Source organism: Carassius auratus, chromosome 19 (assembly GCF_003368295.1).
Source record: "Carassius auratus strain Wakin chromosome 19, ASM336829v1, whole genome shotgun sequence".
NCBI lineage: Eukaryota > Metazoa > Chordata > Actinopteri > Cypriniformes > Cyprinidae > Carassius > Carassius auratus.
In genome coordinates, this window is record NC_039261.1 from 3,183,773 (window position 1) to 3,207,175 (window position 23,403).

Here is a 23,403-nt window from a genome sequence, read left to right on the forward strand (position 1 = left end):
AATAAACTTGCCTTGCCTTGCCTTGCCTTAAGGTTAGAACTAAACTCTGGAGGAAAGTGGATCTTGTGATCCAGATTTGATTTATGAAACAAGAAGTTCTGAAAAGGTCTCTTGGTTTGAGCCATTCCAGTGAGTGTCAACTGAGTGGCTAAAGAATGGCCAATCAATGTTGTTTGTATTCTCCTAGTTGCATTACAGGGTTGCCTACACAAAACCTGCATGGGCCCAAAGGATACAAAAGTTTATCTGGGTCCAAACAGGCTGGCCCACACTGTGCCATCATTGGATTAATGTGGGGAGTCCACTAGTGTGTCCTGCTCACAGAGAGCCTCCAGTGATCCCAAAGCTGTGGGCCTCACCTGGGCAAGCCAACACTGGGCCTGTTTTGGTTTGGTGTAGGCTGGCACTAGCCCACTGTGCCCACAAAAAGCCAGCAAGGACATGTTTGCAGGGACAGGCAGGATGTCCAATTCAATCAGAATTCTTTTATCAGCCATGGTTTAGTAGGATTCTACAATCCACATCATCTGCTCCACCACCAAAATTCACTCAGTCACTGAGGTTGATAAGCAAAAATGACACATTTGTGATTAATTAATTTTTTTAGCCACTTGTATCTGCAGTCTTATTTCAAGTCACCACCCAAAGGACATGACCATAGGTGATGCCATCATAAGTTATGACAAAACTCACAACTGAGTCATGTATACATATGTGAATATTACATACAGTAAATATAGTAATGAAGTCTCATCACTTTATACCACTGAATTGTACTACACAGAACGTTAATTTTACTAAACCTAAATCAGAATTTTTTATTTATTTATTCTCAAATAAACAGCCTTTGGCTATAAGTGTACCATCAATGCTGTTTAAATCAGAGGATAGAAATGCATGAAATCATAAAAAAAGGGTTACAGATGCATATGAAACACTGACTTTTATTGGATTGAGATGAATGCAAACTAAATTGAGCTGAATAATGACAATATTGTCTATTGTAGAGCTGTTTTACAGCTGAAAGTGAGTTTTAAATAATAACTTTATTAATATAATAACTAATAAACTTTTAAATAATATAATAAATAAAAGGAAAACAGATAATATTAAAAAAAAGAATAGAGCAAGCTAGTTAGAGGTCTTCACACACACACACACATACATATACAATTGCATAATGAATGAAAAGAAAATAGAATACAAAAAGATTAGAAAGGTAGTTAGATTTTTTTAAGAATAGAATTAGTAGAGTGAGTGTTAAAGTTAGAGGGTAAAATAAAGATGTGTTTAAGGAGATTCTTGAAGTGTATATATATATATATATATATATATATATATATATATATATATATATATATATATATATATATATTTGATCCTCAATGCATAATGTGCTATATACTGTATAACAAGACATGTCATTGCTCTACTAGTAGCTAGGATGCATGAACTTGATATAACTGATTGCACATATAAATGAGCAAGACATTTAAAAGTCTGCAAAATATGTTTTAGAGAAGTGAAGTAAATTCTGAGAACAACTCTAGCAGCATTTGTTTAAAGACGCTAGAATGAAACAAAAGGTTCCTTCATTTAGAAAACAGAGTAGGATTACATTTTTCCTGTTGACTTGTTCATTCAGTTTATGTGTATCTGGCTCATAGCAACTTTGTGTTCTGGCCAGCTCTGACTTTCTGGATGAGACTGACTCCTAGTGGACATTTCAGTTTGTGAGTTTACAGGCACTCCTGTTTTGCACACGTCTCTAAACACAGAACCAGGAAACTCAGTTAAAAGAAACTGAAACTGTTCTGCTGTTGGTTGTGTGTCTGTATTGCTGAAGACAGTAAAATGGCTGAAGCCAGTGTTTTTTCAGTGGAGCAGTTCAGCTGTCCAGTGTGTCTGGATCTCCTGAAGGATCCTGTGGCCATTCCCTGTGGACACAGTTACTGTATGAGCTGCATTACAGACTGCTGGGATCAAGAGGATCAGAAGAGAGTCTACAGCTGTCCTCAGTGCAAACAGACCTTCAGTCCAAGACCTGCTTTAGCTAAAAACACCATACTGGCTGAAGTGGTGGAGAAACTGAAGAAGACCAAACTAAAAGCTGCTGTTCCTGCTGAATCTGGAGACGTGGAGTGTGGCATCTGTACTGGAAGAAAACACAAAGCTGTCAAGTCCTGTCTGGTGTGTCTGGAGTCTTACTGTAAAACTCACTTTGAGCGTCATGAAGAGTTTCATTCAGGAAAGAGACACAAAGTGACTGATGCCACTGGACGACTGCAGCAGATGATCTGCCAGAAACATGAGAAGCTTCTGGAGGTTTTCTGTCGTACTGACCAGCAATGTGTTTGCATGCTGTGTGCAATGGATGAACATAAAAACCACGAGACTGTGTCAACTGCAGCAGAGAGGACAGAGAAAGAGGTATGAACTGAAATCACACATTTAATGCTGACCCTTCAAGTGTTTCTCCTCACTGCAGTCTCCAGCTGATCATGAGTGCATCATGTGATCTACTCTCCCATTGAGAGTTACTACATGACTCTGTGCATTAGAGGATGAGTTGAGCTTTGCTCTTTTTTTGTAACTTTGCTTATGTTCTCTGCTCTAATCGAACATGCATCAGAGTTGCGTTTTTTTTAAAGGTCCATTTCGGCTTCACATTATTTTAATATTGCAGAATAAGACAGTGATAATCATATACAGGTCCTTCTCCAAAAATTAGCATATTGTGATAAAAGTTCATTATTTTCCATAATGTAATCATAAAAATTAAACTTTCATATATTTTAGATTCATTGCACACCAACTGAAATATTTCAGGTCTTTTATTGTTTTAATACTGATGATTTTGGCATACAGCTCATGAAAACCCAAAATTCCTATTTCAAAAAATTAAAGAAAATTGTCCAGGTATCCATTTGAGTTTAAGTATTTGTTCATCTGATTAAAAACTACCTTTTCTATAATTTTGCCTATAAAAGCAAGATTAGATATTGGTCTGAAATTGCTCAAAATGGTGTTATCAAGATTGCTCTTTTTCAGGAGGTGCTTAACAACTGCAGTTTTTAAGGAGTTTGGAAATGTCCCAGAAAGAAGTGAGGCGTTCACCACTTCTAAAAGATCTGCTTTTAAGCAGTCAAGCACACTTTTGAAAAATGTGATGTGGGAAGTGTGTCAAGACAACAGGTTGACGATTTTAGTTGCTGCACTATGTCTTCCAGAATTTTGCTATTTTGTTAATTGTTACAAAAATAGACATAGTATCTTTTTGATATTGTGGCCTAATCTGTCTGACCTCTGCATTACTTGAGGATGTGCTAATCGCCCTCCTGATATTGATGATCTTCTCAGAAAAGAAAGAAGCAAACTCATTGCATTTGCTGTCTGAGAGCATTTCACTGGGAATCTGACTTTCAGGGGTTTGTCAGTCTCTCAACAGTGGCAAAAAGAGTATGAGTGTTATTTAAGTTACTGTTTATAAGGTTTTCTGAATAAATTCTGTCTAGCTGTGGCTAGTTTCACATTAAAAGCATGAAGGCTGTCTTTATAGATGCTATCGTGAATTTCAAGTTTCGTCTTTTCTGCATTGTCTTTTCATAGTCTGAACTGCTGTTTATCTTCTCCAAACTGATTTCTGACTGTTTTTCTTACTGACTATTATTGGTGCAATATCATCAATAACATTCTTAACTTTTGAGATAAAGGAATCAAGGAGAATATCAACAGAGTCTGCAGAAATGCTTGGTGTTAAACATATAGCCTCCATAAATAGTACACTTGTGTTCTCGTTAATGCATCTCCTTCTGACAGAGACAGATCTAGATTCAGTTGTAGCAGACATAGTGCTAGGTCCTTAATAACAATGGATGAAATGTTTAGACCCCTACTGATGATTAAGTCTAGAGTGTTTCCACCTTTGTGTGTGGGTCCATGCACATACTGAGTCAAGTCAAAAGTGTTTAGAACAGTTATCATTTCTTTTGTAGTTTTGATTTCTGCATTATCTATGTGAATATTAAAATCCCCTGCAATAGCAAAACAGTCAAACTTTGAGAAAGTCATTGATAACATTTCTGTGACCTCTTCAACAAAGGCTGAAGAGTATTTTGGAGGCCTGTAAATAATAATAAACAGAATGCCTGGAGCACCTTTCAGCACAATCCCTCGATATTCAAAAGACAAGTACTGACAAATGACAGTTGCTTGCATTGATGGACATCTTTAAATAGAGCAGCTACAGTACCATCTGTCAGTAATTATCAATGCTCCCAGTCTACAGGTTCTTCTCAAAAAATTAGCATATTGTGATAAAAGTTCATTATTTTCCATAATGTAATGATAAAAATTAAACGTTCATATATTTTAGATTCATTGCACACCAACTGAAATATTTCAGGTCTTTTATTCTTTTAATACTGATGATTTTGGCATACAGCTCATGAAAACCCAACATTCCTATCTCAAAAAAATTAGCATATTTCATCCGACCAATAAAAGAAAAGTGTTTTTAATACAAAAAAAATTAGCCTTCAAATAATTATGTTCAGTAATGCACTTAATACTTGGTCGGGAATCCTTTTGCAGAAATGACTGCTTCAATGCGGCGTGGCATGGAGGCAATCAGCCTGTGGCACTGCTGAGGTGTTATGGAGGCCCAGGATGCTTTGATAGCGGCCTTAAGCTCATCCAGAGTGTTGGGTCTTGCGTCTCTCTTCACAATATCCCACAGATTCTCTATTGGGTTCAGGTCAGGAGAGTTGGCAGGCCAATTGAGCACTGTAATACCATGGTCAGTAAACCATTTACCAGTGGTTTTGGCACTATGAGCAGGTGCCAGGTCGTGCTGAAAAACAAAATCTTCATCTCCATAAAGCTTTTCAGCAGATGGTAGCATGAAGTGCTCCAAAATCTCCTGATAGCTAGCTGCATTGACCCTGCCTTTGATTAAAAACAGTGGACCAACACCAGCAGCTGACATGGCACCCCAGACCATCACTGACTGTGGGTACTTGACACTGGACTTCAGGTATTTTGGCATTTCCTTCTCCCCAGTCTTCCTCCAGACTCTGGCACCTTGATTTCCGAATGACATGCAAAATTTGCTTTCATCCGAAAAAAGTACTTTGGACCACTGAGCAACAGTCCAGTGCTGTCTCTCTGTAGCCCATTTCCTGCACACGCCTGTGCACGTTGGCTCTGGATGTTTCTACTCCAGACTCAGGCCACTGCTTCCGCAGGTCCCCTAAGGTCTGGAATCGGTCCTTCTCCACAATCTTCCTCAGGGTCCGGTCACCTCTTCTCGTAGTGCAGCGTTTTTTGCCACACTTTTTCCTTCCGACAGATTTTCCACTGAGGTGCCTTGATACAGCACTCTGGGAACAGCCTACTCGTTCAGAAATTTCTTTCTGTGTCTTACCCTCTCGCTTGAGGGTGTCAATGATGGCCTTCTGGACAGCAGTCAGGTCGGCAGTCTTACCCATGATTGCGGTTTTTAGTAATGAACCAGGCTGGGAGTTTTTAAAAGCCTTAGTTGATTCAGATGATTAGGTTAATAGCTCGTTTAGAGAACCTTTTCATGATATGCTAATTTTTTTAGATGTTATGTCTGTCTGTATGCCAAAATCATCAGTATTAAAACAATAAAAGACCTGAAATATTTCAGTTGGTGTGCAATGAATCTAAAATATATGAAAGTTTAATTTTTATCATTACATTATGGAAAATAATGAACTTTTAGCACAATATGCAAATTTTTTGAGAAGGACCTGTATGTTCCCTTCATGTGAAAGGACTTCATGTCTAAACTAAATTCATATAATGCTCTTATAACTCTTGAGAAATGCTGTAAAGAGTCATTTTTTAATCAAACAGATGCCTTTTTATATGATGAATGTGTAATAGTTTTATGTAATAAGTCCTGTGTTTGCAGAAACACTTGAAGGAGACACAGAGTGAAATCCAGCAGAGAATCCAGCAGAGACAGAAAGATCTTGAGCAGCTGAGAGACGCTGTGGAGTCTCATAAGGTGAGTTTGGAGAAGAAGAGAAGTTTGAGACTCAGTTTGACTCCTCTTTCAGTCCCACTGAAGCCGCTGTGAGGAAGCAGTAAGAGCTGATTGTGATGTGTGTCTAACAGCGCTCTGCACAGACAGCAGTGGAGGACAGTGAGAGGATCTTTACTGAGCTCATCCGCTCCATTGAGAGAAGCCGCTCTGAGGTGACACAGCGGATCAGAGATCAGGAAAAGACTGCAGTGAGTCGAGCTGAAGGACAAATGGAGCGACTGGAGCAAGAGATTGAAGATCTGAAGAAGAGAAACACTGAGCTGGAGCATCTTTCACACACAGACGATCACATCCATTTCCTGCAGGTAACCCAACTGTAGAGCAGGTTATTGAGGACAGTGTGAGATAATCAGGTCTTTGAGTCGTGTGTGTTGTTATTCCTGCAGAGTCTTCAGTCTCTCTCAGCTCCTCCTGAATCTACAGAAAACATCTCTGTCAGTTTCCTCTTTTCTTTTGATGATGTGAGAGAATCTGTCTGTCAGCTGAGACACAAACTGGAAGATTTCTGCAAAGAGGAGATGAACAAGATATCTGGTAAAATATTAAAGATCCATCTGCTCTCTGTAATGAGCTACACAAAGGTTATAATGTATCTCTTTGAATGAGATTTACAATTTGTATCTGTTGTTTTCTCAGTCACTCATGGTAACCTTGTTCCAAGGACCAGAGAGGACTTCCTAAAATGTAAGTCACTAACAAACACAATGACACACACTAAGATACTTCATCTAGAATGTCTCTGGTTATGTACATAACCTTGGTTCCCTGAAAGGGGGGAACAAGGCATTGTGTTAACTCACACTATCGGAATTATCCCCCTCCTTCGTCTATTACTGAAGCCTGATTGCATTGCGCCACTAAATCTTACCATCCAATGACACTTGAGTGCTCAAGCTAGGGGTGGATCCATCCACCTTATAGGTAGACGCCCAGCATCCATAACTCAGAATCTTTTGACCGTTCAAACGGGACTTTGAGAATTACAACACAGCAGCACACACAATGTCTTGTTCCCTCCTTTGAAGGAACTGACATTACGTACATAATCAGAGACTATACATAGACTGCAGCGCCACTGGTGCCACTTACATATGCAGCATATACCACTGGCAACACAACCAGTAGAATAAACACTGAATCCTTGTCCTTACTGCAGTAAGGTAAATATCCTGAATCGACATTCCTTTAGCCCAAGCCCATGACGAAGCTACTTTTTTCATGGAATAGGCATGTATTCCCCATGGACAAGACTTATTCTTAGAGGTATACCAATGCCACTTGACAATGCAAATCACTTCCACAATCATATCCTTTGATACCGGCAGCCCTTTGAAACAGACAAACAGTTGCTCCGCCAGTCTTAAATGACTGATGATTCTGATAAGTTTGCAGTCCATGGAATTAGAAATAAATTAGAATCCAATTAGAAATCCAATCCCACCGAACGATCACCAGTGGGCAAATGAAAAGCTGAAATAGCAGCCACATATACTTTTAAAGTAGATGGCGTGCATCCAGAATCCAAGCAGACCTGCAGAAACAATTACAGACACAAACACTCCCATTTCAAGCTATACAGGTCTCTTATCGAAGGACCTCTTGCTTCTGGATTGTATCAAAGACTCGCTGGAAATCATTTAGGACTCATCCTCTGAGCTGACCTGCCAAACATGCGGGTTCCATAACTGAGCCCTTCATCTGAGATAAGTGATTCCTCCGCAAACCATGGCTGGTTGGGCCTATTAGGTGCTACCAAGAACACATTCTCACTTTCCTCTCTGACCTTGTGCAGCACTATTGGCATAATCTTCACTGGAGGAAGAGCATAGTCAAGTAGCATCGAAAGAGATGAGTTTTCAGCCATCGCTTGATAATAGTCAGGGATTCAGCATTCCGGATAGGGGTGGGAAGATCATTCCACAAGCCAAGAATGGTTAACGAGAATGTTCTGGAAAGTTGTTTTGAGCATTTCTGTGATGGTACCACAAGGCCTTGCTCACAAATGGATCCCAGACTTCTGAAGGAGATGTATATTCGTAATAGTGAGTGGAAGTAGGTGGATGATGAGCCTGTGGCTGTTCTTTATGCAAGCATCGAAGAACATAGCTGGACGGTGGAATCATGCTGTAGGACTGGAGTGGCAAGGAAGACAAGAAGCTCAGTCTTTGCCAGGTTGAGCTGTAGGTGATGTTCTTTCATCCATGCTGAGATGCTTGCCCGGCAGTCTAAGATCCATACAGTGATGTGAGGGCAGACACAAAGATCTGATGATTGACAGTGTCAAAAGCTGCAGATAGATCCAGCAGAATAAGAACTGATGATTTAGAATCAGCTCTTGCAATCCACAGGGCTTCCGTAACTGACAGTAGTGCAATCTCAGTTGAATGGCCACTCCTGAAACCCTACTGATTAGCATCCAGTTTGTTGTTCTGTAAAAGATACAATGATACCTGGTTGAAAACAACTAATTCGAGGTTTTTCGAGGTAGGCTTTAGGGCTGGGACGATAAATCGATGCAGAATCGATTTGTGGATTGATTCTTAGATTTTCAGAATGCATCGCGATTCCTCTGGAATCGATTTTGAGCTTAGATTTTAACAGCATATGGCACTCTAATCTAGTTTTCATCTGCACACTCAAATGCTCATGAAGAAGAGTACTAAAGAGTGCTTGTGCATTCGGTCATGTAGTCATGTAATTTCACTTCATCTTAGAATGCTTTTATGATGCAAGATTAATGTAAACACAGCCCACTTTGAACACCTTAATAATTCACTTCAACCTTTTTTTATTTTATGAATGATTATTTTCGATTCAAGTGTCTGTAAGGATTTGGAAACGAGCAGAGTATGGGTGTTTCTAAAGCATGCAGTGCCATCTGCTATTCAAAACTAAGCTCAGAATCTATTCAAGAAAGAATTGCGATGCATTCTCATAATTGATGTAGAATCATTTCTCGATTCACGATGCATTGATTTATTTTCCCAGCCCTAGTAGGCTTTAGTAACCGAGAGCAGTGCGGTCTCTGTTGAGTGGCCGGTTTTGAAGCCAGATTGGTTGCTGTCCATGTTCTGTGCAAGAAACATAGAGAGTTGGTTGAAAATAACTCTGTTTTTTCAGTTTGTGGTGCGGAGAACTGGTTGCTGATGGTTGTCATTTTATTTATGAAGAATATTGCGAAGTCATCAGCAGTATGATTTGATGAAGGAGGGGGGTGGAGGACAAATAAGAAAAGGTTTTTAAAAGTGAGAGAGTAAGAACACTTGTTAATTTTGTTGTGGTAGTATATTGTTTTAGCAGTGAAAACAATTTAAGGGAAGGAAGAGAGGAGTGACTGATATACATTAAGGACAGTAGAGTGTGTTGATTTGTTCTCTAGATTTTCAGTCTGTTATGCTCGGAACCCAGAGAAACAGAGGAGACAAGAGATCCAAACACAGTGGGGTATTTAATGGGTAATCCAAATCAGAATCCAACAACCAGGGGTCAAAACCATAAATCCATCAAAACACAAACAAACAGGGAAGGAACAGGAACAGGAATAGGAACTGGGACAGGAAACTGGGAAGACGAGGAAACTCGGAAGGCGAGGAAACTGGGTGACGGAAAGAAAGGACTCCATGAAGACAAACATAAAAAGACCGGTTAATATAGGCAGGATAATGACTATCAAGTGAAGACACCTGAGTGCAATTAACAGGAGTGCAATGACTGTGATGAAGGGACAAGGCTTTGTGGGAATTGTAGTGCCTACGGTGAGGTGCTTATGGGGAAGTGAGACCACTAGAGGAGACTCAGGGAAACAGAGACCAGACAGCGTGACATTACACCCTCCTCCACTGGGCAGCTACCAGATGCACCACCTGAACACAAGAAGAGACCAAGGAATGCAGAGACCAGAAGGGAGGTGGAGTGGCGGAGGACCAGGGGGAGGGACGGAGGACCAGGTAAAATGGGGAAACAGAGACAAGAAGTGCAAAAAACAAAAACAAGGAGCCCATAGAGGGAAACAGAGAGAAAAACAAAAATAAGGAGCCCAGGAAGGAGGTGGACTGGTGGAGGATTAGGGGGAGGGACGGAGGGCCAGGTCCATAGAGGGAAACAGAGAGCAGAGTAAAAAACAAAACAACAACAAAACACAAGTCCAGGAAGGAACATAACATTCAGTGGCCCAGGGCCGAACCGACAGGGCAGGAATCCAGAGATGAGCAAGGTGGAATTAGAGCCATGGGGTCTAGACAGAAGACCACCACATCCGTGCGGTCGAGACAGAAGCCCACCAGGGCAGTGCAGAAGACCACCACATCCGTGCGGTCGAGGCAGAAGCCCACCAAGGCGGCGCAGAAGACCACCACATCTGTGTGGTCGAGACAGAAGCCCACCAAGGTGCCGCAGAAGACCACCACATCCATGCGGTCGAGACAGAAGCCCACCAGGGCAGTGCAGAAGACAACCACATCCATGCGGTCGAGACAAAAGCCCACCACCCGGGCGGTGCCGAAGACCACCACAGTGGCATCGATGACACAGGAGAGCAAGTCTGGTTAGGCAAGTCTGAAACAGAGAACATGATCTAGTTAAAGGTGGCCTCCGTGGCCATGACAGGATCAGTCGAGCTCTCGAGTTCGGCTGAGACACGACGAGGCTCTGAAAGTTCCGCAGAGATGAGGAGAGGCTCTGGTAGTTCAGCCAAGATGAGGAGAGGCTCTGGTTGTTCCGCGGAGATGTGGAGAGGCTCTGGTAGTTCAGCAGAGACGTAGAGAGGCTCTGGTAGTTCAGCAGAGACGTGGGGAGGATCTGGTAGTTCTGCAGAGGCGTGGAGAGGCTCTGGTAGTTCAGCAGAGACGTGGGGAGGCTCTGGTAGTTCCGCAGAGGCGTGGGGAGGCTCTGGTAATTCCGTGGTGTTTAGAGTGGATTCAGGAAGATCAATGGTGACTTGGCTCTGCTCATGAAGATCAATGGTGACTTGCCTTTGCTCATGAAGAACACCGGTGACTTGACTTTGCCCATTAAGATTACCGGTGACTTGCCCTGACTCTGGAGTGTCAATGGCGACTTGACCTGACTTTGGAGTGTCAATGGCGACTTGACCTGACTCTGGAGTGTCAACGGCGACTTGACCTGACTCTGGAGTGTCAATGGCGACTTGACCTGACTCTGGAGGTTCAACGGGATCCTGACTCGACTCAGGAGGGTCAACGGGAACCTGACTCGACTCAGGAGGGTCAACGGGAACCTGACTCTGCTCTGGAGGGTCTACTGTGGCTGTCATCATGTGCAGAGGCACTGGACAAGCGGCCATCTTGTGCCATGACTCTGGACCGGCGGCCATCTTGGGCAGTGGTGCTGGGCTGGCGGCCATCTTAGGAAGTGGCGCTGGGCAGGCGGCCACCTTGTGCTGTGGTGCTGGGCCTGCGGCCATCTTGCGCTGTGGCGCTGGGTGGCGGCCATCTTGTGCTGTGGTGCTGGGCTGGCCATCCTCCTTTTTGTAGACCCCGGTCTAGAATCGGCCGGGAGAGAAAGGAGTGGCTGGGGTATCCCACTGAAGCCGATGTTGTAAGTAGAACATGAAATCCCAGAAATTAAAAGCGTCCAATTGATCCATTTCCATACGAGTCACCCGGTCATCCAGACCGGTGTTGGAAATGTCTTTTAGGGCCACTTCATTATATACCATACCATCCGCCAGGGTCCAGAACACTTGTGCCGTAGCACCCACCTCATTGCCCTCTTGGCGGAGGGTGGTTAACTTTATGTATTTTGCCCTCCGCTCCACCATACTAGCTGGGGAACGCAAATGAAGACCCAAACCGCTGGATCTCGACATTGATGGAGTCCTTCTGTTACACTCGGAACCCAGAGAAACACAGGAGACAAGAGATCCAAACGCAGTGGGGTATTTAATGGGTAATCCAAATCAGAATCCAACAAGCAGGGGTCAAAACCATAAATCCATCCAAACACAAACAAACAGGGAAGGAACAGGAATGTGAATAGGAACTGGAACAGGAAACTGGGAAGACAAGGAAACTCAGAAGGCGAGAAAAGAAAGGACTCCATGAAGACAAACAGAAAAAGACTGGTTAATATAGGCAGGGTAATGACTATCAAGTGAAGACACCTGAGTGCAATTAACAGGAGTGCAATTACTGTGATGAAGGGACAAGGCTTTGTGGGAATTGTAGTGCCTACGGTGAGGTGCCTATGGGGAAGTGAGACCACTAGTGGAGACTCAGGGAAACAGAGACCAGACAGCATGACAAGAACATCCTGGAGACACCTGGAGAACATCAGACATCCAGGGGGGCAGAGGAGGTGGTGCATGCTGGTCTGGATTAAAGGGGGTGAAGTGGTCAAAGCAAGATATTAGAGTGGATCAAAGAATGTCAGTAGCAGTGTTTGTCTACAGTGCTGAAAACTGAGAGTGAAGGAAGTGAGGATGAAACCATAGAGGATGGGCGAGTGGGAGAAAGTGAGTGTAGGTTACAGTGACCTGCGGAGGATTGTCCTTTATGTCCTGAGTCAGTGTGAGGTTGTAATTGATGAGGAAGTGGTCTGAGGTGTGCAACGACATAATTAAAGTGTCAGTTGAACAGTAGCGTGTGTAAATAAAGTCCAGTCAGTTACCTGATTTGTGAGTTGCTGCAGTAGACATGTGCTTGAGGTCAAACAAGGCAAGCAGTGTTTTGAAGTCAGCAGCCTGTGGTTTATCTAGCTCAGGGGTGCCCAACCCTGCTCCTGGCGATCAGCTGTCCTGCAAAGTTTAGCTCCAATCCTAATCAAACACACATGAAGCAACTAATTAAGGTCTTCAGGCTCACTTAAAAATTAAAGGCAGGTGTGTTTGATTAGGGTTGGAGCCAAACTTTGCAGGACAGTCGATCGCCAGGAGCAGGGTTGGGCACCCCTGATCTAGGTGGATGTTGAAGTCACAGAGTAGTATGTATGCCCTTGAACACAAGATTTGGTGAGCTCAAGTTGTCCTCATAGATAATGCACCAGGCAAGTATTTGGCGGAAAATAACTTAATTATCTTTATTTCTCAATAAGGTGAGGGAGTGGGGATGGGGAAAACTGTGCCTTAAGCCTTTTTTTCCTTCTGTGGTTGGTTCTTGAGGCAGCAGGTCACTCTCTCTGAAGGAAAGTCAGAAGAGATGGAGGGTTAGTTAAAAGTGTTCAGGCTATTCATTACCCCACTGAGCTTCCATCCTTAAGAACTTGTCCTGTGTCTGGGCTTAGGGCGATCCAGCATTCAGCATCTGATCATCTCCCCTAACTGTTCTCTTTTATGTGGTGGTGTTTGATTGTCCCTAACAGCCTGCAGCTGAGGCTCTCTGTTAGAGGGGAAAAGGTGAACACCTGTGTTGGAGCTATCCCTGGTCCTGAACCCTCTTACCGGGTGGCCCAGCCCTTGTTGCTTCCTCTGATGTGGCTCTCCATGATTCTGAAGGTGTTCAGTCTGCATTGTGGGAGTACCAGATGAGTACTGTCCTCTCTGTGAAGTTTGAGAGTAACACATCCAACTCATATAAGAAGTCACACAGTTGACCTGGGGGACAATAAATAACTACAAATTAGGGCCGTGAGGTTGAGACTTGAATGAGTAAGAATAGATGAAAGAAAGTCTGCTTTGTTTACAACAGACTGGCAGTTCAGAATCAGAATTAGCTTTATTGGCAGGTATGTTTACACATACAACAAATTTGTTTTCATGAGAGAAGCTTCCGCAGTGCAACATAATGACAGCAACAGAACAAAAACACTGATTAACCCCTTTACGTGCAAACATCGCCGACGTCCCCAGTTTATTATTGTTTCACTTTCACAGAACATTAAACATCACTGTCTTACTTCATCTGGACAAACTGTGCATCAATTGAAAGTTTAAAGACTCTAGCTTCGATATTTGACCAATATTTTCATAAAACATTGTTGCAGTGACAGATATTTAGTGATTTACGAAATATCCGAATAATAAACCCGCGATTACGATAGTAAAGCTTGGTATGAGAATTTCTTGAGATCTGGGGAGTTTTTATTTAAAAAATCGAAAATGTACATCGGAAATGCTAACTTGTGCAGCGATGAAAAAGGCTACAAATAACATATTTTTACAACAGTAAACGACCAAATTCCACCCCTGATCGCTAAAGGAAGTTATTATAAACACTCGATCGGGGTTTAAAGTGAGTTTTGAGAAAAGTGTACTAATAATTTCATAAATTGTCTGATGTAGCTTGATGCTATCGTTAGCTCCAATGCTACTAATAGCAGGTGCCTTTCTTCTTCATAATGCATTTTTGTCTCAATAATTCGCGTAAGGTCTTAAGAAAATGTTTTGTTGTATTTTTATAGTAAGACTTTTGATAAATAAGGGCTAAATGCAAAGAGAGACTGAAGTGAGATCGCTGCTTTGTTGCTTTGTAAAGCCTGAAAAACCACAATCAAGGCTAATAAAGGTGGAATAAAAACAAAAGAATAATGATAAAAGAATAATGCGGATAATGTGTCATACCTGGCGGAGGTGTGAAAGACTCGTTTGGTGAGAACAATAGAACAATGAATCGGGCAGCTTTCAACAGTGAAACATACACAAAGAGCACAGGAATGTTTACATGTGAGATCTTATAGAGATGACAAGTGCCATAAATCAATCTGATTAGCCTTCTCTAAAAACACACATGACATGGCCTTAGAAAATATTTCATAAAATTCACAGTTTTACAGATTCGATTATGAAATTTTTTATGAAGTTTTGGAAGACTTGTGGCCTTAGCTACACTGTGTTTTCAAACTCATTTCCTATATCACCATTTTTTTAAATACATTTAAAACATATGTTTTTAATATTTTTATTTTTGTTTTTATGTTTGAGCTTATATATCTCTATTATCATAACAGTCTGAGTGATTCTGATTCCTGAACAGTAAACTTTAAAGTGTCAGCTTTGTGAACAAAGGTTGATTATGTATCTAGTCAGAAAGAATCATGAGCAGAAACCTTTTTATTTTGGGTATGTAATTTCGGTCTCCATGCCAAAAAAGGGGGGTTACTAGTAAGGGGTTAAAAAAAACAAGCAAACAAAAAAAAGTATATATAAAAAGTATTTAAGCAAACAAAAAATGTAATACAAATGTAAAATTTAATGTGCAGGTATATTACAACAGACCAGTTTTTTATGTACAGGTAAAATATGTGCACATTTGCAAAAAATGTACAGGTAAAACTAAGTGTGTGTGTTTGTTATAAAGTGAGAGAAGACCCATTAGCTAAATGACTTTATGGTGAATAAACAGAAATCTTCTTGAAAAATAATCACAACAGAAACAAAATTCAAGTTTTGACAGAGTTCAATGAGGAATCTTGGTCACCGATGGTGGCTAGCCTCTGGTCATACAGGAGCATACACAGATGAAGCACAGCGGGGCACTGCAGTATCTCTATCAAGCGCAGCACGGATACAGAGCAGAACATAGGTTAGAGCAAAAGCAAATTATACTAGCAGCTAGATGAAACCACGACAAGAAAGTACAGGACTAAATAGAGAGGAAGTGCAACATGAGACTTCTTAATCAGTGGTTAATGAACAATCTGACAAAGAGACAGGAGGAAGAGAGGGGAGAAGTAGCAAACATAATCAGAGGGAAAAGGGGACAGGTTTGATGTACTTAGAGTAAAGCAGGAGAAGATAGGGTACAGCTGGGAAGAGGAGAGTGAGTGATAGAGTGTGCTAAAAGGCCAGTGGCCAGAAGAGGGTGGAGAAGGATAGAAAGAGACAGGCTTATGACAGTGTTAGATTAATAAGTGTATAAGTGTATAAATATTGTGTGCTCTAACTGAAACTGTTCCTGGTCATTCTGGTGCTCAGAGCTCTGTACCGTCGACTAGATGGCAACAATTCAAAGAGGGAATGTGCTGGATGTGAGGGGTCCAGATTGATTTTACTAGTCCTTTTGCTCACTCCGGATGAGTACAGTTCTTGGAGAGAAAGGTTGGTTGTACCAATGATTCGCTCAGCTGTCTGGACTACCATGTGTAGTCTTCTGAGGTCAGATTTGGTAGCTGAGCTGAAACCGACAGTTACTGAAGTGTAGAGGATGGATTCAGTGATGACGGAGTAGAACTGCTTCAGCAGCTCCTGTGGCGGGTTAAACTTCCTCAGCTGGCGAAGGAAGTAAAACCTCTGCTGGGCCTTTTTTACGATGGAGTCAATGTGAATTTCAGCACTTCAGGTCCTGAGAGATAGTGGTGCCCAGGAACCTGAATGACTCCACTGCAGTCACAGTGCTGTTCATGATGGTGAGTGGGGGGAGTGCAGGGGGGTTTCTCCTGAAGTCCACGATCATCTCCACTGTTTTGAGCGTGATCAGCTCCAGGTCATTAAGACTGCACCAGGCAGCCAGCTCTTTAGCCTCCTGTTTGTAAGCAGACCCGTCACCATCCTGAATGTGAGTGTGGTGTCTTCTGCAAACTTCAGGAGCTTGACAGAGGGATCTTTAGATGTGCAGTCATTGGTGTACAGGGAGAAGAACGGTGGGGAAAGAACACAGCCCTGAGGAGCTCTAGTGCTGAATGTGAATTTTTCCAGCCTCACTAGCTACTGCCTATCTTTCAGACGACCACTGACAGACAGAGGTGGGCATGGAGAGCTGAGTTGGTTTGGGCAGGAGAAGGTTTGGAATGATCGTGTTAAAAGCTGAGCTGAAATCCACAAACAGGATTCTCACATAAATCCATGGTCTGTCTAGATGTTGCAGAACATGATGCAGTCCCATGTTTAATGCATCGTCCACAGACCTGTTTGTCTTTCAGGTGGGCCAGCATCAATTTTTCAAATGACTTCATGACCACAGGCATTAGAGCCACAGGTCTGTAGTCATTTAGTCCTGTAATTTGGGATTTCTTTGGGATGGGGATGATTCTGGAGCATTTGAAGCATGAAGGGACTTCGCATAGCTCCAATGATCTGTTGAAGATCTGTGTAAAGATGCTGGGCCGGCTGGTCAGCACAGGATATCAGACAGGCTGGTGTAACACCGTCTGGGCCTGGTGCTTTTTTCCTTTTATGCTTCCTGAAGACCTAGCGCACCTCTTCTTCACTTATCTGAATCGGAGATGTGGGGGGGAGCGGGGTTACAGAATGTGTGCATGATTGTGTGGAGAGGTTTTCTGGGCGGGTGTTGAGTGTTTTTTCAAACCTGCAGTAAAACTCATTCAGATTGTCTCTCAATTTTGTTGATTCTCCGCAGTGCTGGGGGATGGTGCCTTGTATTGGTTATCTCCCTCAGACCTTTCACACTGATGCTGAGTCGTTGAAAGTGATTCGAGTGCTTATTTTTTCAGAATAAGTCTTTGTCACTCTGATCTCCGTTTCCATTGTGTATTTAGCCTGTTTATACAAGAGTTTGTCCACCTCCCTATAAGCATCTTTTTTGGCCTAACGGAGCTGACTAAGTTGTAAGTTAGATGAGTCCTGGTAGGAATGCACATATCTTCACAGAAACTGATATAAGATGCTACAGTCTCTATGAGCTCATTCAGATCAGCGGAAGCAGATTAAAAAAAACACTCCAATCAGTGAGGTCAAAACAAGCTTTTAAATCCTGCTCTGCTTCATTGGTCCATCTTTTTACAATCCTTAATACAGGTTTAACTGATTTCAGTTTCTGCCTGTAGGTTGCTATAAGATTTACCAAACGGTGATCAGAGTGCCCCAAAGCTTCATGTGGAACTGAGTGATATGCATCCTTCATTGTGGTGTAACATTGATCCAATATATTACAATCTCTGGTGGGACATGTAACATGTCAGGATGTTGTTGTTCTGTCTCTGTGATCTGATCAGCTAGTTTCTGTAAAGCTGAGCCCGCATGCGTTTGCGGAGGAATGTTAAGACTAACGAGTGAAACTCCCGTGGTAAATAGAATGGCTTGCAGTTAACAAAGAGAGCTTCTAGATTAGGAGAGCACATCTTCTTTAACACTCTTACATCTGTACACCACCTTTTGTTGATGTAAAAACATCTCCCGCCGCCACTCAATTTCCCGGTTGATTCTGCATCGCGATCCACTCTGAAAAGCTGAAAGCCCGGCAGATTTAGCGCCCTGTCCGGTATGGCTTCATTCAGCCAGGTTTCCGTGAAACACAGGGGAGCAGAGTGTGAGAAATCCTTATATGTCTGGGAGAGCAGAAAGAGTTCATACGTTTTGTTGGGTAGAGAGTGAAGGTTCACGTGGGTGCTGGGTCTCTTCCCCCGTCTGCGTGTCCAGAGACCAGTTGGAAAAGAGATTAAACTAGTGGAGGATTGCACTCCCTCCAACATAGTGTGTGATTTATGGGTGTTAGTAGTAATAGCAGAGATCTGAAAGCACATATTGAGTACAGCTGACTAGAACAAGTACATGAGAACAAGTTATACAAAAAGTAATGAAAAGGGGGAAAAAGGCAATACTCTTGGTCAGTGCCTTTGCTTGGCGGTGCACAGTGGAAAAGTCAATGGTCTTTACACTCATTGGTCTTCACACAAGGAGGCTTCACACGAGGGCTGCCGGGACCGCTGCTGTGGTGTACTAAGCAAATATATACTGATTCCACATAATTTAATTAATTTGTACTCATTTATAGTGAAAGCTGCTCCTGATATTCCCAGATTTGTTTTAATTTTAATGAATGTCTGATTGTGTCGACGTAAAGTGGGGACACAACTTTGAAACCTTATGAAACACACGTGTCATTGAAAACAACCTTGCTTTGATATGAGATATTTTTAAGTTTTGCTTTTGATAAAACAAGCACTTTTTTACCAACAAAAGAGAAAGAAATTAATCCATTGTGTAGCATATAAATGAGTGCACCCTTTCCTTTGAACACATTTTAGATGTAGTGAGAAGACAATAAGTGTTTGATATTTTCCCTCATAACATTTACAATTGAACATATTTTCATTTTTAAAACTATTAGCAGTTACATTTGCTGGACATCAGTCGTATATTCTGTAACTTTTCACACGTTTGCCCACCCATCCAGTCCTGATTGTTACTGGTAAACAAACTTGCATGCTGTCCGTAATGGAGGCTCGGACCCGAGTCACAAGTTTAACCCCCCAAACTGTGAAAACAGAAATAGAGGAGAAGATGGGGAGGTGGAGGGATGCCAGAAGAGTTGACAATGGGACGGTGCAACGAGAGCTGCTTATATAGATTTACAATGATGATTGACAGGACTCAATGATTAGCAAACCTGCATTTGTAACTTAATTTAGAAACCTAATCCAAAACAGATGACTAATTAATCATTAAAAAAAAAAAAAAGTTTAACTTTAACGGTTAGTTCAACCAAAAATTTAAATTGTCATTAATGACTCACCTTCATGTCGTTCCAAACTCGTAAGACCTCCGTTCATCTTCTGAACACAGTTCAAGATATTTTAGATTTAGTCCGAGAGCTTTCTGTCCCTCCATTGAAAATGTATGTACAGTAAAAATGACTTTACAAATATTACGACTTTATGCAGCATCGTCTTTTCTTCCGGGCTGTTGTGAGCGTGTTCACAGACTGCAGTGATGCTGCTGATGTACGACACTGCTAACGTGTTATCTTTGTTATTGGGCACACCAGAAAACACGCCAGCAGCGTCGTACGACAAATGTCACAGCAGTCGCACTTACAACAGGCCTGGAAGAGAAGACAATGCTGGATAAAGTCGTATTTTTTTTTTTTTTTTGGACCAAAATGTAGATGTTTTTATTACCTTTCTGGACATGGACAGTATACCGTATGAAGAACATAATGGTGTTCTGTAGCTTTAAATCTGAGCAGACTATGATCCTCGAGCTTGTTTTATACGCATGCGCTAGTTGGTGCTATGATGTTGAAGTTTGTACACTGCATGTTGAACTCCTGCATTTCTCATAGTAAAAGATACTGTTGTTAAAAGGATCTTTGCCTTGCCACTCATCACCGTATATACACTTTCAATGGAGGACAAGAAAGTTCTCGGACTAAATCTAAAATATCTTAAACAGTGTTTTCCAAAGATGAACAGAGGTCTTACGGGTTTGGAACGACATGAGGGTGAGTTATTAATGACATAATTTTCATTTTTGGATGAACTTACCCTTTAATGGTTAACGAGTCGGACTTGTAACCCAAAGGTGACAGGTTCGAGTCTGTGTACCGGCAGGGATTGTAGTTGGGGGGAGTGGAAATGCAGTGTTCTCTGAGGACTGAGGTGAGATCATTGAGCGAGGCACCCAACCACCATATGCTCCCCAGGTGCGCAGCAAAAATGGCTGCCCAATGCTCAGGTTGTGTTTACAGTGTGTGTGTGTGTGTGTGTGTGTGTGTTTGTGTGTGTGTGCGTGCATATATATTTTTATTGTATTTTATATTATTTTATTTTTAGCTTTTGTCTTTAATTTAGATTGAAGTTGAGATAGGCGGGAAAGTGAGGACCTTTGAATCGGAATAAGATAATTTCAAACTCTTATTTTCTTCACCAGATTCCCATCAGTTCACTCTGGACCCAAACACTGCACATAAACTCCTCCAATTCTATTATGGAGAGTTGATTTTCCATAACCAACTCCAGCGGTATCCTGATCACCCAGACAGATTTGATGTTTATCCTCAGGTGTTGTGTAGAGAGAGTGTGAGTGGACGCTGTTACTGGGAAGCTGCGTGGAGTGACAATGGGAGTCATGGTGTTGTGAATATATCAGTGTCATATAAGAGCATCAGCAGGAAGGGATCTGGTAATGAGTGTTTCTTTGGATATAATGATCAGTCCTGGAGTTTATCCTGCTCCCCTTCTTGCTTCTCATTCTGGCACGATAACAAAGAGACTAAACTCCCTGTTCCCTCCAGCTACAGTAGAATAGGAGTGTATGTGGATCACAGAGCAGGAACTCTGTCCTTCTACAGCGTCTCTGACTCAATGAACCTCATCCACACAGTCCAGACCACATTCACTCAGCCGCTATATCCTGGGTTTTATGTTTGGGGAAGAGTGTATCTCTGTGATTTAGCAATTATAGATGATTCTGAAAATACCAATAATGTTGCCGAATGAAATCTTTGAGATGCATGATTAATCACCAGCCATGAGATGTTACAGTATCTCAAAAAAAAAAAAAAAAAAGATTTGAAAGAGAGCGACAGCTTGTTATACATTGTCTTTCAATTAACAAAAACAGATAATTATTTAATCCTTGAGAGATCTCTGCAGTGGAGATGATAGATAATCTCTATAATACACTGACATAAGAATACTCTTCAACTCTATTTAAAGTATAAAGTGAATGTGTTCTGATACTAAACACACATTCACACACTCATACCTGTATATGTGGTTTACGGGGACTCTTCAAAAAAAATTCTGCTGTAAAAATTGCATTTAACGGTGGCAGAGAAGTTCATATATATATTTACATTTATCTCTAATATATATATATATATATATATATATATATATATATATATATATATATATATATATATATATATATATATATATATACACTATTTGAGCGAATGGGAATTAAAAAAAAGGCAGAGGGGTGTTAAATTGTGTTTTTTTTTGTGGGATGTGGAGCAGAGAAAATTGAAAGGGGAGAATATAAAAACAAAATATTAAGAATTGAACAGTCTTTTTATTAGTAAAATTTTACTGGAACTGGAGTTATATCAAACAGCATTAAGGGTGCTTTCACATGAGCACTTTTGTGCACACCAGGGTTCACTGCTGATATGAACGCAGTCGTACCAAATCACAGAAGTGAACCGCTATTAATGACATATTATTTGATAAAAACTGTGTTTATGTGTGTTTCACTCACTTTCCTGACGTGACTGATGCACTGCAAGCAGAGAGCTGTATAAATTGAGCAATTATACATTTAGTCAGAAAACACAGCAACAAGGAAATTAGATATTATCTCATTTCATTGTCGCTGTGTTTTCTGACTAAATCTGTCACTGTGTTGTTTGACTTATTTTGTTTCTTAGATTTGAATTTGTAATTTATTATTTTGTTTTCAGATTTGTGATTCTCGACCACCGTAGTATTTGCTTTCCCCTTGCCCAAACCCTACCCCTCGCACAAAACTACAGACATTAGACCACAGGCCTAAAATCAAAACCTCGATTAATTGAACACTTTAGCTTGATTATTATTTTTGTATTTGTTTACATTTTTGCCCTCATAGTTCATTAAAGGTTGAAATGAAGATGAAGAAAGTCACACAGTTTTGTCGTTTTATCGTAAAATTGATGGATGAGCAAAATTGTATTAAACTGTCATTGTACTGTATATGTTACACGTATGATGAAAATGTATTCCTTCAAACAAACATAATAAACTTTACCCCTACTACGAAACCATGTATGTATATGCCTTTGTTCAATTATTTCATATATGAAAGTGATGCCTTTTATTTTTGGTTTGTGTTCACACTCTTCACACTCTTGTGTGTTTTATTTAGGGCTGTCTCTATGTTTCATTATTTTGAATTTGTAGGTTCCTAGATGGCATCAAAAGTGTTTGGTTTGCAAACCGCTATTTCAAGAGTATACTCTTGCATATGTAATAGAGTTGAGCAAATAGTAAGCATACTTTGTGTGCTGAACCCACAGAACCCCTGGAGGAGGAATGCCTTAAACTGTCCCGGGACAGAGGTGAGTTGGCAGAGTATATCACGCTAATTAAGTTGATCAGCTAAACAGAGCTCCACCTGTGCTGAATTGGTTGATTATTTGACCATGCTCTTCCAGAACATTGTCAATAAAACATAATTAAAAGAAGAAGATGAAATGCAAACAGGGTGTATAAACAGTGGCGTGCACTAGTGATGTGCGGGTCGTCTCATAACACATGGACCCCGAAATTGCAAAGGAAATGTCAATATACTTGTGGGGTAGGTCATGTATGTATAATTACCTATAGCCTATATTAAAGATTTGGAATATCTATTTTCATATTTTTTTAGGTTCTTATAAGGTTACAATATGAAAGACGTAGCAACGTAATGTGCGTGATGTCCCCAAAACTTTAACACATCACAAAAGGGCCAAGCAGCTCCTGCCACCAGCCAATGACAACAAAAACAGTGAAGATGGAAGACGAGGTGTGGGAGAAATTGAAGCCGGGATTTTACATCAAAAGAAATACAGGTCAGGCTGCTTGATCTAATGTTGGGGACCAGTTATCAGAAATAGTTGCAGCAGGACACAACAGCAGTATCAGCTATGTGAAGTGCAACTCGGCATAAAATATACAAACACGAGAGCCACAAAATGGGCACTTCAAGACATATTTGTGACCCGTCTCAAAAT

The 23,403-nt window shown here is 41.3% G+C and overlaps 1 protein-coding gene across 3 annotated transcripts; it reads left to right on the plus strand.

Annotated features, from left to right (window-relative positions):
- The first annotated feature begins 1,790 nt into the window (after positions 1-1,790).
- On the plus strand, positions 1,791-22,463 carry LOC113119146 (E3 ubiquitin/ISG15 ligase TRIM25-like). Of its 3 annotated transcripts, none has more exons than XM_026288385.1 (6): positions 1,791-2,430; positions 5,939-6,034; positions 6,145-6,378; positions 6,460-6,607; positions 6,710-6,757; positions 20,574-21,489. In XM_026288385.1, the coding sequence occupies exons 1-6, from the start codon at positions 1,855-1,857 to the stop codon at positions 21,140-21,142; spliced, it is 1,671 nt and encodes a 556-aa protein (XP_026144170.1). In that variant the 5' UTR covers positions 1,791-1,854; the 3' UTR covers positions 21,143-21,489. The 3 variants fall into 3 exon arrangements, with proteins under 3 accessions (XP_026144170.1, XP_026144171.1, XP_026144172.1); XM_026288386.1 differs by lacking the exon at positions 20,574-21,489 and adding an exon at positions 7,544-10,060 and having other exon boundaries at positions 6,710-6,808; XM_026288387.1 differs by lacking the exon at positions 20,574-21,489 and adding an exon at positions 22,111-22,463 and having other exon boundaries at positions 1,794-2,430.
- Positions 22,464-23,403: the final 940 nt, after the last annotated feature.